Source organism: Fundulus heteroclitus, chromosome 14 (genome assembly GCF_011125445.2).
Source record: "Fundulus heteroclitus isolate FHET01 chromosome 14, MU-UCD_Fhet_4.1, whole genome shotgun sequence".
In the NCBI taxonomy this organism is placed as follows: Eukaryota; Metazoa; Chordata; class Actinopteri; order Cyprinodontiformes; family Fundulidae; genus Fundulus; species Fundulus heteroclitus.
This window is the reverse complement of record NC_046374.1, coordinates 18,591,148-18,609,843: the sequence shown is the minus strand read 5'-3', so window position 1 is coordinate 18,609,843 and position 18,696 is coordinate 18,591,148. Positions and strand designations below refer to the sequence as shown.

Below are 18,696 nucleotides of genomic sequence, written 5' to 3'. Positions count from 1 at the left end.
ACCAAAGCTTTGGAATAAGATGTCTGACGGTATTCAGGGTCGACGGACATTTTCATATCGAAAGGTTCTCATTCACTTTCCAAAATTTATAGTAGATATTGCTACACTGGTCAGGTCTAAAGATTGAATCTACAAAAACTAGAGAGATAGATAGATGTCAAAGGGGAAGTGACCGCCCAAACCAAAAAACAAGCAGAGCTGTTCTTCACAAGTCTGCTGAAATGCGGAGGTGCGATGCTTACGACTTCCCGCACACGGTTCATGTTCTCAGCGCTATTCCCTTGGGTGTTCACATTACTGATGGGCCGAAGGCAACTCTAGCCTATCATGACAACACAAAAAACGGTGTAGACATTGTTGACCAGATGTCAAAAGAAGGGCTGGTGGTACACAGAGGTGGCCCACTGCTGGGTTCATCACATACTGGACCTTGCGGGAGTAAACGCCCATGTTGTCTTCCAGAAGTGCACTGGCTGCAAGATCCCGCAACGGACGTTTGCAGAAGCTAGGAGAGGAGCTTGGAGCGATGGTTGCGATGTAGAGACAGCCATTGAGGCACGTAGGAAAAGGGGGTCATCTAAGCCATCAGGACTCAAGCATTGAGCAAGCTCAAAAAAGAAGGCAATACCAGGAGCAGAGAAGCTGCACCAATACCTCAGACACATATAGCAGATGTGTAAAGCTACGTGCGGGAGCTCTGCCAGGTGAAGATCTGTGCTAGATGCACGTTTTATTAGCCTCAATATAAATAGTCTAAATAGTTAGAGAGATATAAATGTTCCTCCTTTTACATCACCCTTTAGCCTTTTAACATCCAGTTTGCGTCCTCTGTTATTCATTTCATACTTGCTGTTTATCAAACATCATTTAGTAATATGAATGTTGATGTTTAGATTTATTTTCTGATAAAGGTGTCTACTATTGTATATGTTGATGTGTGATAGTATATATTTCTTTTATTTATGGACCGCATTGCTTGGCAAGATTTGCTCATTTCGTTTGTTTTTTTAATGATGGAAAAGCTTAATACATAATTAAACTTTGTTCCGGTAAACTAAAAATACTCTCTTATGGAGTCACTTTGTTTCATAAAACATTGTGTGGCTGATTAAATTTAGTAACTTCTAAACTCACAAGGTGAACTAATTGAGGTTTATATGCAGTAGTCGAAAAAGGACAAAAGGAATAGATCATCTCGTTTTAACGAGAAAACTATCTGGTTATAATGAGAAACTTTGTCGTTATAACCAGATACTGCCCCTAAATTTATTTATCACGTCCGGCAGTGAAATGCTTCCCAATTTTAGACACTTGAAAAAAGGCTGAAAAAATGAGTTCCTCTTCAAACATACATGTTTGATCAGTTGTAAACCTCAATTATGGCTCTGTCAGGAGAAAGAAAAATATATGTTTGAAGTGAAACGGATCATTTTTAGGTATCAAAAAGCCTATGTTTAGACTACAATTCTCGAGTCTTAAGAGGTTAATATTTACTCAGTTTTTGCAGCTAGTTAGGCAAAAACATGGATAACTCTGCATGTTTGCTCATTTCAAAACAACCGTTGCCTTACACCAACCTCATGAAAATTAAAACATCCCTAAATATTAATGCATTTTTTTTTATTACTGTCTATTGTAAAAACCACTGAGACAGATTGTTTTTGTGCTTATAAGTTAGAATTTCACCGGCGCCTTTCAGATTCTGCCCTCTAAAATGACAAACTAAGCAAACAAACCACTTTGCCGTAACACAGCACAGGGAAACCACAGATGCCTGGAACATGTATTTGCAGTGCAGACAGCATAGTGCAGATCTCAGATAATTTTCTTTTTAAACTGCAACCACCCACAGGCTTCTAAAACTCCAGCTGGCAAGCAATCCTGAGGAGAACAGATTCTGCCCCAGCAGGGGCCACAGGGATGCAGCGGGAGAGAGTAAAAGAAGCTCATTCTGTTGATTAAATTTAGTTGATTTAGCTGCTTGCCTTCTCCAGGGTGACTTGGAGCTTAGAGATTATCAACCTTTAAACGGGGAGGTCTTTATTGAGATGCTTCGCTTTTGTTACCGACAGCTTTTTATTTCTTGCAGCTGCACAAAATAAGATAGCTTTCAGCCCCTGGTTGACGTGCTGATTCGTTGATACCCCTTTCAAACTTGCTCACATCTCAGTCCAGTAAGCCGCACGCCAACTTACAAAGAGGATGAGGTCCACGCCAGACTTCTTTGGGAGAAACCCAAGAGTCATCAGCACTGCCACAAATAAGAATATTCTAATATTATGTCAAAGAAAAAAGAAAAAATGTATATAAAACTGGCAAATATTGCCGTTTATCCCGGGAGTTAATCATATCTTGCTGCACCTGGCTCCTGTCCAGCCAAAAGATTGGTGATTCAATTCTGCTTTCTGCAAGTCACTTTGGAAAGAAAATGGTTATCTTGCATTATAATTTTTCCACATTTATTATCAATGCATCTGATACTGAAAACATGTAAGTTTGCCAACAGCAATAGGAAACATCTATTGTCCCATGAGTACAACCTGCCAGTAAGGTGCACTTTGCCTAATGGCTTCATTATATTACTCATCAACAAACGGATTCACTGGATTCATAGAAAGCTCCATCTTAGTTTTATCCATCCAAAACAATCTCAGGCCTGTCTATCGCAGCGCCGCTCGCCTTCAATTTTTTATCTTCTCACATTCCAAAGAGTCTTTGCTCCCCTGCCCACTTCAGGCACACTGCTGGTCAGCTGGCTGAAAGAAGGCCTCTGCACTTTCCCTTGCTCACAACAAAACAAACAAATTCAGGTTGGAAGAATTTCCTGTAATGAAAAACACAACAAGTCCTTGGGCCTAATCTTCAAAAAGTTTGGGTGTACTAAAACAGGTGCAAACCGATTAGCGGGTGCAAAGCTGATCTTCACATCCCGTTCATAGCCATTTTGCGGTGTAAAACGAGCGGAACAGCGGTGTGCCTTCATGAATATGAAGATCACATGCTAATGACTGTGAGGAGGATATGCAAATCTGAATAAGTAGATTTATCAAAGCGATTTAGCAAACCTGACACTGATAGAGCACGCAGTTTTTGCGTCTATATTTAGTACCTTTGAAAGTCAGGTGCTAACTCGCACACAAAAATCCCTGAGGTCCTTTTGGCATAAAAGAGAGATTGGTACAATGAGGAAGGAGATATGGACTGTCAGAAATAATGGGGGGGGGGGGGGGACATCTGCCCTGGACAAATTAATAACCCAAATGAAAAATAGCATGACTAACCTTAAACATTGTGGCATGATTATCAACATGCTAATGGTTGCACTGGCTCTGATCTGATCAGGAATCCTTTACGCTGCACCTCAGATGCTAAGATACACTTGCACACGTCTTAGCTACTTCGAAAAGCTGCTGCTGTACAGTATCATACATACTGCAAATTATTTTATATTGTTCTGTAAATAGGATGGTGTTCTTTTTTCCCCCACTGTTAATTTGAATATTTCATCTTTTTTACCTGAGTATGCCATATTAACAATACTTGTGCAATGTTTACTCTGGCATTTATCTATTTTTTACTTTTAATTTCTGATAATGGTCATTCTCTGTTGTGTTAGAACTAATTTAAGATTAGAATAGCCTTTTTTTCTACTACTATAACAGGCAACTGTGTGTAACTTTGTCTGTGTCTTTGCCACATTAATGCCCGAATTTCACCATCGTGGGACAACAAAGGATTTCGTATCTTAAACAAACAAAACTGATTATTAGCCGTCACCTAAAAACAGCCGGGATTGCACATCCATAACCCGTGGCAAGAGGGATTTTTCTTTATTACTGAAAGCTATTTTATGGGCTCTGTAAGAAACACAGCAATGTTGTAATCAAATGATATGGGGCTACCTTATTTTGGGTCACGTGCCTGTTGTGAGAAGTTGTTGGAGGTAAATCCAGCTGTTTAGAGATGAAACTTGCTGTGTGTTTGGGGCACTGTGATATACTTAAAATAAACTATAAATAATAAGCAATGTTTTTAGGGTTATAAAAAATATAATCATTATAATAATAATAATAATAATAATTATTATCTCCAACTCCACAGCTTAGAACTTCATCTGTGTTTTACAGCCCGTCTCAAACAGCCGGGACACGTAATTTACTCATTTAAATGGGGCGGGCTAAATTTGGCTTTGCACGTCTTATCTATCGCAGACGCAGTTTATGCAGATCACCAGCAACTTGTCCAATTATTGCACATTTAGCGCTCCCTATTTGGAATCTTTGAAGATCAAGCCCTGAGTGCAGTAACTGCAGAAGTACCATCCACACTCTTATTATGGTAATGCCCTCTGCTTGGAGGCGTTTTGAAACTAGGAGAGTTGTGAAGTTGAAATTCAGAATAAATTTGAGCAGGAATTTCAATGATTTCCATTCTTTAAATGTAATCAAGTCAAATCAATCTGAAGAGACTTCTCAGATTTCCAGACATGTTAATCTTCCAAGTCTTATTTGTTGTGTGAGGTTATTACACAGAAACTATAATTTGTTTTTACTTTTTTGTAAAATGCCTCGTGACAACAGGTGTTGTGAATTTTAGCTCCATAAATCAACTTAAGTGAAGTGAATAGAAAGCGTATTTTATATGATAACTCTCATTTTGAACTATTGTTAGAACAAATGTCTACCCATAAGTGAATAAATGAATAAATCCCACTAAAGGATGAAAAAAAGTCTGTACTTACTCGTACACTTTCAGCTTGTAGCACTGGCCATTCAGAAACAAATACTCCCAATCTGTCCCATAGTCTATCCCCAGCTTCCTCTGTAGATCACTGTGAAAACAAAATCACAAAGTGCATCACTGTTTCCCTTCAACTGCATTTCAGTTATGGATATAAAAGAAAGTTGTTGTTTTTTTTTCATAGATTTTAAGCAGGACTTCTATAAATGATCAAAAACTTTGTTTCAAGGAAACCACGCATTTGGGAGAGACGTTTAACAACAAGCCTGAACTTAATTTGTGAAATACTTACAGTTGCAAAAACGCACAGCACAACAAAGAGCATTTCGAGATTGCTTTAAAAACCTTAGGGTGCCTTTGAACTGTGCTGGCAGCGAGGCTTTATTTCTATTGCCTGTTTTAGTGACTGAATTCTTGGATAGTATTTTGATGAGGGGGGCCCTTAAAGCCCCATTTCTATGCAGAGTCTTCCATTATCTGAGCTGGTGAGGACTGCTCTTCTTCACTAATGGCAGATAAGGCAAGTGAGCCCTATCTCTAACTGTGCACAAGCCCTCATTTAAATATTCATAACCCATAAGTGCGAATGGGGTTAACCAATGTCTAAGGAGGGTGATTCTGGATGAGGTGGGGTAGCGTTGGGGGATGAATCGGGGTCAGGGAAGCGATGGAGGTTGCGTAACCGCGTGTGCATGTGATGCGTAGTAAGGCTGAAGGTCGTGACATTCATTCACTGAGTCACTTTATGTGTAAATCTCCTTATACGGCAAAAAAGAGAGGAAACTCTAAATTCAACCATTGTAAAAACAAAGAAAGAACACCGGCAATTAGATTAATGGTTTAATGTGTTTAAACATCATAAAATAATGGCATTTACCAGACAGTAGAAAAGTAAGAATTTAACCAACTGTACTGTCATTATTTATTAACAAGGATGAACCACGAAAGAGTAGGTTCTGTGGGGGAAAAAAAACTAAGTACATCCTTGCTACATTCATATGAGCTAAAAACGAAAGTCAGGCAGGTAAAGATAATTTTTTCTGCCGCTAGTATATAAAAAAAATAAGAATTTCAAGCAGAAATGTTGGTGGTTAGCCACTTTAAAGCATACAGCTGCATGTTAATACAATGTCAGGATGGAAAGAGATGAGCAATGACCTCCCTAGAAGCAACGGCTAGAACCCATTCAGCTGGTGAGGGTCCCAAAGCCAATTTCAAGTCTATTATTCTACAGTGAGAGAGATTAAATTCAAGTGATAGCTGCTAATATTCCAGAGGGAAGAAATGTGCAAAGAAATTCAAAGGTTCAAAGAACCTCAGAAACTAAGTTCCAGACTCTACAGACCTTAGTTGGCATCGCAAATGTTTATGACCATGACAGTACAATTAGGAAAAAACATAAACAAAACAGAAATCTTGAGTCAAATGTGAGGTCATCTGTCCAACAAATAACACTTTGCCCTAACTGGGTCATCAAGAGGACAGTTTTCCTAAACACGGCAGCAAATCCACAACAGAATGGCTGAAAGACGGCAACCGAGGGTCGGCAACGGTGCGAGTCAAAGTCCAAACTTTAATGTCACAGCGCAAAAGCAAAATGTCTGCAAACCTCCCTGACGTGGAGCGATACTGTAAACCAAAGTGTCTCAGAATTTCTGCACAATCATGTGAGAGACTGATAACGTCCTTAATGTCCGGGTGTGCTTAGTGTTTTGCACTCAAATGTTTCTTTTTAAACTTTTTTTTGTTTGTCAAGTACGGGTTTTGTTGGGTGTTTCTGAACATTTGATCTTAGATTTAAATAATTGGGTTAGTTAAGATGTCCGAGTATATAAAACAATAAACTCAAAGTTTTTCTCTTTACTATGACGGTATAGTATCAGCACGAAGTGTAAAGACACAACTGCAACCGTATAGGACTAAATAAATACAGCAGTGTTATTAAAATTAATATACACTACTTAGATAGTAGACAATATTCTGAAAGTGGACTAAAAATATAAATTGAAAATGTAAAACCCACATCAGCTCTCATTTCCTTTTTAACCTCATGCAGGCATCTGTTTATTAGGAAAATATCTTGACCTTTTGATAACAGCCATAGAGTGCTTGGCTCTCTCTTCTTCTTTAGTGGTAATGAATGGTCTGCAAGTCTTAAGGTCTGGAGCCCAGTAGAAACATCTGACAGTGAGCATATTAAAAGGGAAAAACCTCAGTGTCTGCATTTTTTATGCTCCTTTCGACGAGTGAAACAACGTTCTGCAGCCTTTCTGTTGCATGGCTGTGTTTCGGTGTATTACTTGCACGCTTTAACCTTGCCTGTAAGATGTAATGTTGCGGTATTTGTGCGTTCACAAACATACGAGAATCCATCTTGTACCGCTCTGCCTTCAACTGCTTGTGTCCGAACCAAAAACGGTTCGGGCCAATCACAACACATTATTAGAGTTTAAGGCGGACCATACCGGTGCAACGGATCCACTATTTCATATTTAAAAAGAGAACAGTAAGAAGCGCTTTGACTAGCTTAGCTTGCTGTGGTTCCTCATGACGTCTGCTGCTTACCTTTTAATTTGATACCATGACTGGCTAAAACCAACCTTTGGTAGGCGGGCACTAGGTGTCATTCCGTCCAATCAGCTCGGGGAGTTTTGCTGACTGTCCCTCCTTTCCCCAAAGAAGTTTGATGGGAGCAGGCTACACATTATCAATCTGGCTGGCCAGGTTATGCACGCTTACAAACTTGGGAAATTATCTTTTCCCATTTCGCTACTGGAGAAAACCTACAGTACCAAATACAGTGAAAATTGTGGGTTGAAAATAATCGCTGCTCAGTGCGGCTGTTCTCTGTGAAGCATCATCTTTCAGAACAACACTTTAGAGGGCCTTTATGTTGGTTGCAATGTCAATATTTCAGGGGTAATTTTCAAGGCGTGATGCTAATGCAGAGAAAACACTACCTGTAGCTTTTTGCGACGTACGTCGGCGTGACTGCATAACATCTGAAATCTCTATGGGCCACGGTTAAAATGTCAACTTACTGTGGTGCAAAAGAAGATGTACCCGGCATAAACAATTTTAGTACGACGGTGGTGGATAGTTTCCAGACTTTTTTTTCACCTAAAATTCTGAATATCACAAATGATAATCAGTGTTGACCGAGGACATCCATGTGTCCGCTAGAAAGGCTTTGGAGATGGAGAGGGGTTTTAGTTTTTAGCATCACAGTGGTTCAAAGCAAGCATCAAACTCTATAAAAGAATGGCTTCCTGGCAGGAAAATTAAAGTTTTTGAAATGCCTACAGAAAGTTAAGAAGTAAATCTGGCAGATAATATTGGCCAATCAGGATGGGGCATGGTTTCTCCCTCCAAAAATAATAGTTTCAGTTGAAGTATAAAGCACACAGGTCAAATTAAAAGGTGAAAAGGATTTCATTTTCATGGCCTTACATAAACAACTAGCAATTTAACGGGGCTTTGCACACTTTTTAGTTCCTCTTTATGCAAATTTGCAAAGAAATTAGAACTGGGGATGCAATGCTTTCGGGCTGAAAAAGAAAACTTAAGACTAAATAATAATTATAATTAATTTGCGCCTTAATTGTCTTCAAAACTGCCACAAAGAGTTTGGGATAACTCACACCGGGGCTGCTGAATATAAGTTAGGAAGAGGCCTACCCAGCAGAGCACAGTAGGCAACAAATCGAGTTTGTTTTTCTTCATTAAAATTAGCCTCAGGTATCGCACAGTACAAATTCATTACTGTGCAGCTTTCCACACCCCTTTAGCACAGAAGGATGGAGTCTATTTTAGGACCTGGGTGGATGTCTTTCCAATTGGCTTACAGTAACTACAGTCAGGTCCATAAATATTTGGACAGTGACAACTTTGTCCTTATTTTGCTTCTGTACATTACAACAGTCTAATTAATTTCAACAACTCAGATGTGTTTGAAGTTCAGGCTTTCAGCTTTAATTCAGTGGTTTGAACAGAAAGACTGCGTAATAATGTGGGGAGCTAAAACTTTTTTTTTTAATACAATCCCTTCAGTGGGCTCAAAAGTAATTCAACAAATCAAAAACTGAGAATAAAATAGTTGTGTCCAACACTTGATTGAAAGGCCTTTGCCGGGAACGAGATCAGGAAGTCTTCAACATCACCAGACAACGGGTTTCCTCCGTTTTAATGCTCTCTGCAGCAGCTTTTCATTGCTGTTTTGTTTGTGTCGCCTTTCTGTCCAAAGTGTAGTCTCTAAAAAGCGAAATGCATGCTCATTTGGGTTAATAACCAGGTGACTCGGCCATTCAAGAATATCCCACTTCTTTGATAATAAACTCTTGGGCTGCTATGGCCGTGTTTTGGGTCATTGTCCATCTAAACGATAAGATGCGGCCCAATCGCTTTGACTCCACTTGGCTGGATTTGAGCCGACGGCACACCTCTGGACAATTCAGAACCCGTCCGGCTGCTTCGGTCCTGAGTCACATCATCAAAAAAACACTAGTCTCCCTGTGCCACTGGCAGCCATTCACGGCCAAGCCATTACGCTGCCTGCTCTGTTTTACAGATGACGCGGTACGCTCTGGATGAGATGGGCTGATCCCTGCCTTCTCAAAATGCTTTTCTTCTTGCCGTCATTCTGGTAGATGTTGATCTTGGTTATCATCTGTCCAAAGACTGTTGCAAGAAGAATGTCGTTCAGGAGGGTCTACCCTATTCATAGGTTGTATCTGCAGTACTGCATGTTTGTGTGCAATGTTTAGTTTGGATGAGTATGCATCTGTGTGTGTGTGTGTGTGTGTGTGTGTATTGGTCAAAAACAATGTACCTTGTAACATAAGTATGAACCTGTTTTGTCTATGTTAAAGACAATACTGAAGGCTTCAGCATAATTGTACTGCCTAACGGCTGCAGTCTTCCAGTGTTGATTCGGGAGGACCTTGGGATTTAAGTTTATACTTCTTCCTACTCCATTTCATGCATAACATTAAGCCGTTATGCGGTGAATATGGTGTAATCGCAATTGATTATACAGGTTTGTTTCTTTACTTGTTTAATTTTCAATTATGTTTTAAAATAAGCAATCAACCAATCAATCAACGTCCTTACAGAACTGGAATATATATATATATATATATATATATATATATATATATATATATATATATATATATATATATTTTTTTTTTATTTTTTTTTTTTATTTTTTTTTTAGCAATGCCCAATCTAGACTTTCTATTCTTGACGCTATGAATGGCTTGCACCCTGCTGTGGAGGCTCTGTATTTACTTCCATGCTGTCGTATGCTTGTTGTAGACACACCTGCCTCCTAGAGAGGGTTGCTCAGCCCCATGGAAATGATTCTGCGATCACCCGCCGCTGTTGTCATCCGTGGACATCCAGGTCTTTCTGCATTGATGAGTTCACCAGTTCTTTCATTCTTTCTCACCAGACGACAGACTTTGTAACTTCTTATATTTTAGCAACTTCCCAAATGTTTTTTTTTTTTTTCCAGCTTAATGTTTGTGAATGTTACATGCAGTGGTGACTGCATGTAGGATTTTCCCCCCATTTCAGGCTTCTGCTGAGCTCCGGCAGGTTAATTAGGCCCAGCTGGTTTCACTCTGGCTCTTGATTAGCAGAGTGTAAGGCTAGCTGGGAAACTGATGTTCGAGGCCTCTTGGCCAATTGGGCAGCATGTGTGCTGCAGCTTTATGGTGCTGTGTACGGTTACTGTTTGGTTGCTAGAGATCTTGGTTCTGGTGGTTACTCTCTCCTTTTCAGGTTCTTAGTTTCCCCTTGAAGATTTCTTCGGATTTGGTTCGAACAATACAACTTGGAACGTTACCCTCTTGGTTTGTCTTGTCTTTTTTCCCTGGTTTATCCATTGTTACAGCCTCTCCCTTCTCTATTACCCCTAGACGGTTTTGGGGACGTAAGAGTGAATATATGAAAGACGTCCAGTCAAAGATTTACTTAGCTTATTCCTTTGTTACTGTAATGTTTTTCTTTTCCTATGTGATATTTCCATCTGTAATGTTTTTTTCTGTTCAAGGAGAGCATTTTGAATTGTCTTGTTACTTAAAAGTTCTATATACTGTTACTAAATAAACTTGCCTTGCCTAAAGTGTAACTCACCCCAAAATCAACTTTTTCCCCCCCCAGATAAACTGCATAAACAGGGCCTATGTGTTCTACTTTAATGTTACTGTGTGATTGTGTTGTATTTATTATGTGAACTTGTTTAGGTTTGCAATATTTGTCTCAAAACTGTTTAAATGCTGCCCTCAGTGTTGAACGGCGGCTACAGCAGTTGAACTTTCCTATTAGTTCAAACAGTACATGCTGGGTGGGATGGGGAAGGGGGGGGGGAAGAAAGTTTAGAGGCAAAACTAACCGATGTTGTCCTGATCCCTCCATGCTTCAACAGCTCACTTTTCCTTGTCCTTGTCATAACTCCCACCGCTCAGTCCCGTCTCTTGGAACCACCCACTTTGGTGACATTTTTCAAAAAGTGTCTGGGAGCAGGGTGAGTTACACTTTAAGGACGCCTTGTTTCACCTGCACAGAGAGCTCCTTTGACCGCGCGTTGTCCGTTCACAGCAAAATTTTGCAAGTGCAAGCATCAGATCCCAAACCAACTCCAGGCCTTATACCAGCTTGATGTATAAGGACACAACCAAGGAATAGCCCACAGCTGCTCATAAAATAGGCTTGAGTCAATTGCCCAATTACTTCTGGTACCTTTAAAAAAAGGGTGGCGCACGTTAACGAGCTAAAACTCTCCACATTATGTCCATTATGCAACTATAATTGGAATGTGTTTCAGTAAACATGTAGAAAAAAAAAAAAAAAAAACTTGTGTCACTCTCTAAATATAAACGGACCTAACTGTAAGTGAGAAGTAAGCGCATCATCCACGCAAGGTGCAAAGTGTTCAATGTTCACCTGTAAGTATGTGACAACAGAAGCTAATCTCCCCCTCTAATTCCTTATTTTCCCTTACCTTATTTCCATGTTGACTGTCTCGTAGGCTTCCTCCACCTTCTTCAAGTCGGTAGCCTCCCACTCTGCAGCTAGACAAAACAAAAGGTCAGACAAATTAACAATGCGAAGTTGTTGCGACTCGGCGCATCGCGTGTTGCCAAACAGCGCTCCTCCATATATATATATATATTTATATATAGGCCGATATTTTTAAGGACTGCGAGAGGCTTGCGCATAACACGCGCGCTCTATTTTCAGGTGCGTTAAGTGCAGAATGGTGAGCTTATTAGCCTCTTCACACTGAAAAGTGTGTTAACTGAGACTGTGAGAGGAGGAAAAAAAAAAAAAGAAGTCAGATGGAGAGCGAGAGCTGCAGCAATTACTGTATGTTTGTCACTTTTATCTCTGTCATTCTCATATGCACATTATATTAGGTCCTTTTAAAAGGCGCTTATCCAAAGCAAGGGAAACATTGTGAGGGGCCTTTGTGGGATTCAATATCTAATCCAAGAATACATAATTCGGGATGCAGGGAATAGAAACATTTTGTAACAAGCATAGATGATAAATGCAACCACTGAAGAGGAATCTGTAACCTTCATAAAGTTATCTCCAACTCATATAATATTTATCTTTGATTTGGAGACATTTAAATTCAGACACACAACTCTACTTTGATGTACTCTTTAACACATTTGTTTCAAAGCTTGTTTGAACTGGATGAAACTAGCATGATATCAGGAATCACATGTAACAATAAGGTCAAGGAGTCGTAGGTATTATTTTTAAATCGCTTAATTAGAAATGTATGACCATCGGTCTCATTGGGCTTGTAAATATAAAGTAACACAGAAGGTCCTTCACATGCCATCAAAGCAAGGCTGATAAGTCAGCAAATAGCAGACTGGCCCAAACGTCAAGATGTCTACATTCACAACAAAAATTAAAAGTTCAAAAGAACTGGAGCTGGGACAAACATCTGGATAAGAAAAGATTAATATAGAGACGGGTGGGAAGATTTCCAAAGCTCACGCTGAGAGAACTACAGGGAAGCGTGAGATCCTGGGGTAACCAAGTCCCCATCACAGCCATTATATTCTGGCTATGTGCCGGAGTGTATGAGACAAAGACCCGAACAACTGAAACTGAGTGATTTGGTCAGATGATTCAAAGATTGCTGTTTTCAGCAGCATATGTTCCAGGTAGGAATGGCGTAAAACCAGGGATGAATATCCCAACCACAGTATGATGGAGGATCTATGACGCTGTGCACCCCTTTCTTTATTCAAGGCCCTGGGGATGCGTCGTCTTTTAATTAAAATAAAAATCTACCACAAAATGGGTCATCACTGGGTCTTTCAGTAAGATAATTCCCCAAAACATACGGCAAAATCTACACAGAAACGGCTTAGCGGACCGTGAGTCAGACTTCTTCCGAGTCCATCAAAGCCCCAGACTGGAAAACATGGAAAACCTGTGAGGTGAACTGAAAGGGAGAGAGAATCAGTCCAGGAATTTGAACTTCTAGAAAGATTGTGCAAAGAGGAATGGTCAAAGATCCTTTTGGCCGTGTCCTGATGAAGCAATATATGAGACGACCGAGTGCTCTGCTGTACAACGTATTAAAAGCAGGGATCCCAGAAATTTTATTACGCATGATTTTATGTAAATTACTTACTTTTCAACATAGGATGGAGCCTCCAGATCCCCCACGGAATAAATGAACTCAAATTAAAGGTTGGATTTTCCTAAATGCTTCACAGTCAGATTCTGCTGATGCAATAAAAGATTAATTCATCCAAAGACTTCTTACATATCTTTAATACCAGTGCTATAAGCATAATTAAATCCTACTGTTTTTTTTTTCTTCTTACCTCATAGTTGCAGACGGAATGGATTAATTAATAATAATAAAAAAAAATATTTGCATATTTAGCTGTAATTTGCTCCCTACGCTTCAGCGGTGCTAAAGCGATCGGCTTTTGACTCGAAGTGAAGTAACAGCAGCACGGCATCGTTTCCGGTTTAATTAAATGGACAATCTTTCAGTCCCTGTTGGACTCTCGCCTTATGCTCAAAAACAATTTCTCACCAAATCCACAAATGTACACACCGGCTGACAGGCTCTGCGGCAACAGTGTGAACAACCTGTCAATGCTAATGATAATTGAAGAGGTAAACAACCTGAAATAATGGAATATACATTAACCTCCTAAGACAGGAAGTGAGGAGACAACGTTACCTGGCGACAGCCCTGTAACTGATGATGCATGCATAATTGCGCTCCCTTTTCATTAAAAAGTGGGATCTGATTCCCTTACAGTAAAAGCACACAGAACGCATTGGTGCCTGATCCATGCCCGCCCTTAAATGCGAACAAAAAAAAAAAAAAAAAAGGTCTGAAAGGCGAAGAGAGAAGGTGGCTGAAAATAGAAGCGAGGACCGGCTTAAAAGACTCCAATTTAACCGCCCGGTGTCGCTGGACGTGTGGATTTAGTGGGGTTTCTGAAAGCGGACAGGTCCGTCTCTGACGTCAGAGGAACTCTCACCGGGGCCCGGCGCTGTGGCAACGGCTAGGGATCCGCGCGTGGCGAGGGAACCACGTGGGAAGCTGTGACAGCACTGGCCTATATACCAATTAGCCCGTTCCTTCCATTGCACCGTTCCCCAAATGCTTCTTTTTTGCGAAACTCAACACAGATGTGGAGGGCTTTAAGATCGTGGCCATTTTTTAAAGCGCCATAAAGGAGCAAGACGTGCTTCTCCGTCCCCGCTAAACCACTTAAAATCACCCGCATCCCCCTCCCCTGACTTGTTTCACTCAACATCACCGGGCTCAGTGACGACAAACGGAGGCACAGAGTCCCATGCGGGTGACATGTGACCCGCTGCTGCAGCCCTGTCGTACTGGGAGGTTGCAGCAGCTGCGAGGGGAAAGCAGGCAGACAAAAAGTACCCAGAGCAGGGACCACAGGGGCAGGCGCCGCCTCTTCCACGCGGTCTCTGCGCAGCTCTTCTGGCAACGGCTCGGAGGATTAACACTCAATCAAGGGTAATCGCATCCTAATCACAGGTGACGTGATGTTAAAGCCCACTTTAATCCGAATCCGTGTGTTCTAGTAACATTAACGAGGACGTTTCATCTATAATTGAAACAAAAAAAAAAGTGTTATATGTGAAGATTTTAAGACAAGGGATTTAAGCTGACCAGTGGATGTTCTTCTCTCCTTTCTCCAGCACTTTACTAGAAGCTTATCAGGAGAGTTGTTAAATCACAGAGGTTGTGTACAAAAATAGAAGAGGACGAACACGTTGTGTACTGTGTAGTGTACCCCCCCCCCCCCCCCATCACCACCTCCCCAACCAATCTCCTGTGTATACATACCTTGAGCCAGAGACTGAAGATACTGTGTTTACATGCGAGTGGATCGATAGGCGAGACAATTCCTGCGCAGCTCTAAGAAAAGAAGCCCCAGAGAGCCGGCGATAGGCGCCGCCGCGGCCGTGCTCGATAAAACAAAGCCGATGCAGCGAGGCCACCCTTGATTCCCAATGCTTCGCACACGCAGCACGCACCTTCGGTTAGAGAGGATGTCGACCGGCAGGCGCGTGTGGGAGTGGGGGGGTTTGTTGTCTGTTATTTAAAAGGCTGCTCTTTAAAATAATGGCAGAGTACTAAAAGCTTCTGCGTTTTTTTTTTTTTTCTTTCCAGTTCACTTTTTTTTAAACACTTTCACTCTGCACTCTGCTGCAATCCCCGTTTTCTCTTCTGACTCCAGCATTTTTTTCCCTGGATTCAATATTTTCGGCACGAGCTCCTAACAGCCTCCCTGGCACCCTCGTGTTCCTTTTCGCAAGCTCCGTTTTCTCAGTATCTCTCTTCAACTCGAGAGCTTGCTCCGACTGCTAAGCGGGGAGAAATAAAGGCAGACGATCACTATATCCGAATATATAAGAGATACAACAAATACCAGAAGGCCTTTTTCCAGCAAGCCAGTGCCGCGGCTGAAGCCCAAAGCGCTTTTTAATCAGAAGATAGGCATAAGGGTAACAACAGCCAATTTAAATGCTGTGAGTTCCTTCAAGGGATGGGTAGGGATAAGTGATACTAAGATAATGATGGTGAGCGATGAATTCAAGTCGTTTCAAATCATTGATTGCAGACTGACAGACATTTTGTTGTTGTCTTTGCAACGTTTTTTACTCAATGCTTTTTATGCCGTAAATAAAACTAGGAATGGAAAACAAAAGATAATTTTTGGCATGATATATGTGCTTGTGAGGTTCAAGAGTGACTGGAGTAACATATTTATACTCAGGACTGCAGTGAAGTTGTATATTATTTTATCAAATGTACATTTAAGTCTCCTTTTAAAGTTGTTTAGATCTACTGGCTTAAGATACATTTCAGTTCGTGCAATTAAAGACAAAACCAATGACAACATTTACCCTTAAGATGTTTTAAAAAAGTCTGATTTGTATTAGAACAGCAGCACCTAATCGTCTTTTATCATATTGCTGTTTTAATATCGCCCACAGTGTGGTGAATCTAAGTCAGTGAACTGCTTTCAGTATTGCTAACTCAGCAGAATTTATAAACATTGTCAGCAGCTCTGTTTAGAAGCACTGTCGAGTCTTTCAGCACCAGCTGTTTATAAATCCTGCCCAAAACTTGACTCATTCCGGTTTGCAAACCCGTTTGTAACACGTCGGCACGCCTTTCCGTATCATCAGCTGCTATTTCTAAACTTTTTATATATATATATATATATATATATATATATATATATATATATATATATATATATTCCAGTTCTGTAAAGACGTTGATTGATTGGTTGATTGCTTATTTCAAACCAGCACACTTCACAATCAGGTCTCTTAAATTAACAGCTAACAGCTACCTCCGTGCAGCTACATTCCTAAACATCGGCAGGAGTTTTAACATTACCAGCAGCTTTTTAAAATCCTTGCTTAAAATGGTTTGCGTAAGAGTGCAGACTTATTTATAAAAATCTGTCAGGTCTTTCCATGTCACCAGATGCAGTTTATAAATAGAGCTTAAAACAGTGTTGATAACTTGCGGTTGCAGCTCTGTTCACAAACGCCGTCAGGGCTTCCTATACCACCACATGCTATGTATGAAATAAGTGCTATTAACGCCAAAGACAAGTCGAAAATATGAACTATGACTACTGTTTAAATCAGCATTTATAAACCAGACTGGGGAAATTAGAAAAACAAAAAAAAAAAGAACCACTTGGGATCTTTCATGTACGTGAAAATGGTCAAAAAGTCACAATGCACTGCCATGATACACAAAACACATAAATTACGTAATTTTACATATAGCAGAGAAGGAATTATGTAATAATCGGGACACGGTGGGTTCTACTGCTTTTTTTCTCTCCAGAGAATCAGTCGAGAACTGGCTCTAGCTCCCCCTTTTGTTTAGCTTTGGAACTGCTTTGTAAAACCCTAATAGGCACTTAGCAGGGTTAAAGCCAGTTTACATTCCCTTATTTTATGTTCTTTAAAAAACTTTCTTTCCCCCTAAACATTATATGATTTCACTGTGTAATGTAAAGTGTTTAAATCACCCAAGATGAATTAGGACTGAAGTGTCACTACAAACAGAATGAGCTCCGGATTAAAGCCGTAAGACAGGCATTTTAAAAGACAAGTCAGAGCTGCAGTTCTCTTTTCTTACATTCCTCTCTTCGTCTGTCCACATCACACGAATGTTTCTGAATGTGAAGCGCAGGCTTCCGGGAGTTGAGGTCAATCTCGCCCTCCGCATAATCGTTGTGTTGGAGTGTCTGATTGTATTAGGGTTGAGTGAATAACTGTAGCTGGCAGAAATAGCATCATGTTTTGAACCATCAGTGCAATTCATAGCCTTGTGACTGACTCAGTTTCTATTCATTCTCCCACGCTCTCCTGCAACTCTCTTTTTTTCCCTTTTTCCTAAAGTGGTTGAAGGACAAGCGTGGCGCGGCAGCGAGGGCGTACTGAAATTAAGAATGAATGCGCTGACTGACCAACAATCATTATATGAGCGGATAAAAGCCAGCACTGCAGATTGTGGGCTTCATTTAAAAGACAAAACCTTTTCTCTTTCACCTGTAATGCTTAGCATGTTCTGAAAAAAAAAAGAGAGAAGGGCAGCATTACCTGTTACACTGACTGAATAGTGGCCTGTTTATTGCCTGTTTCCGGATAATGCTAAAATAAAGGCAGCAATATACGACTCTAAAATTGGCTTTACGAGCTTAGTTGCCACTTTTGTCGTCACATTTTCCAGTAATTCGGGAGAAATTCTGAAGATTAAATCTCTCAATTTGAGTTTTTTTTTTTTGTACTTTTGCTTCTATGAAGCAGTGGCATGAAATGCAGAAACAAATATGACGGATTTAACCATTATGTTGTCAACCTATACAGTTAACTTAGCTCAGAAAGCTGAAACATACAGTAAGTATGATTTAGATTTTTTTTTTGCTGTTTCCATCAAGTGCATAATAAAGAAATGATGTAACAATGTTGCAAAAATGTAACATTTGGTCGTTTAGATCCTGAAAAAAAAAACATTCTTATCATATTGCTTTATAAGTGAATAGAAGTTTAATTGTTTGAGCTCAATCTATTCTGAAATTTTGATCCCTTTTATGGTATTTTGCCAAAAAAATTAAACAAACAGTTATTTCCATCTCTTTGTTTTGTGCTTGTGTTTAAACTTTGCGATCGGAAAAAAAAGGAGAAAAAAATAATAAATAAATCAATAAATAAAAATAAAAAATAAACTTTGCGATCGACAGCGGAAGCACAGGAAGCTTTGGACCCAATTGTTCCCTTCAGCTCTGTCCCCAAATCTTCCGATCATCATCAAATGGTCTCACTACAATAAAAGATGTTCAACAGAACTTACTAAATAAAACATCATCAGCTTACACAACCACATCATTCATTACT

General features: G+C 40.1%; 1 protein-coding gene across 3 annotated transcripts in view; it reads right to left on the bottom strand.

Annotated features, from left to right (window-relative positions):
• Nucleotides 1-18,696, bottom strand: part of LOC105936193 (glucosidase 2 subunit beta) — a 222,567-nt gene that overhangs the window by 65,127 nt on the left and 138,744 nt on the right. For all 3 annotated transcript variants that reach the window (XM_012876905.3, XM_012876912.3, XM_021323747.2), the window contains 2 exons: nt 11,747-11,816; nt 4,742-4,831 (listed from right to left, as the gene is read on the bottom strand). In XM_012876905.3, coding sequence (XP_012732359.1) covers nt 4,742-4,831; nt 11,747-11,816 — 160 coding nt within the window. The remainder of the gene's footprint in view (nt 1-4,741; nt 4,832-11,746; nt 11,817-18,696) is intronic.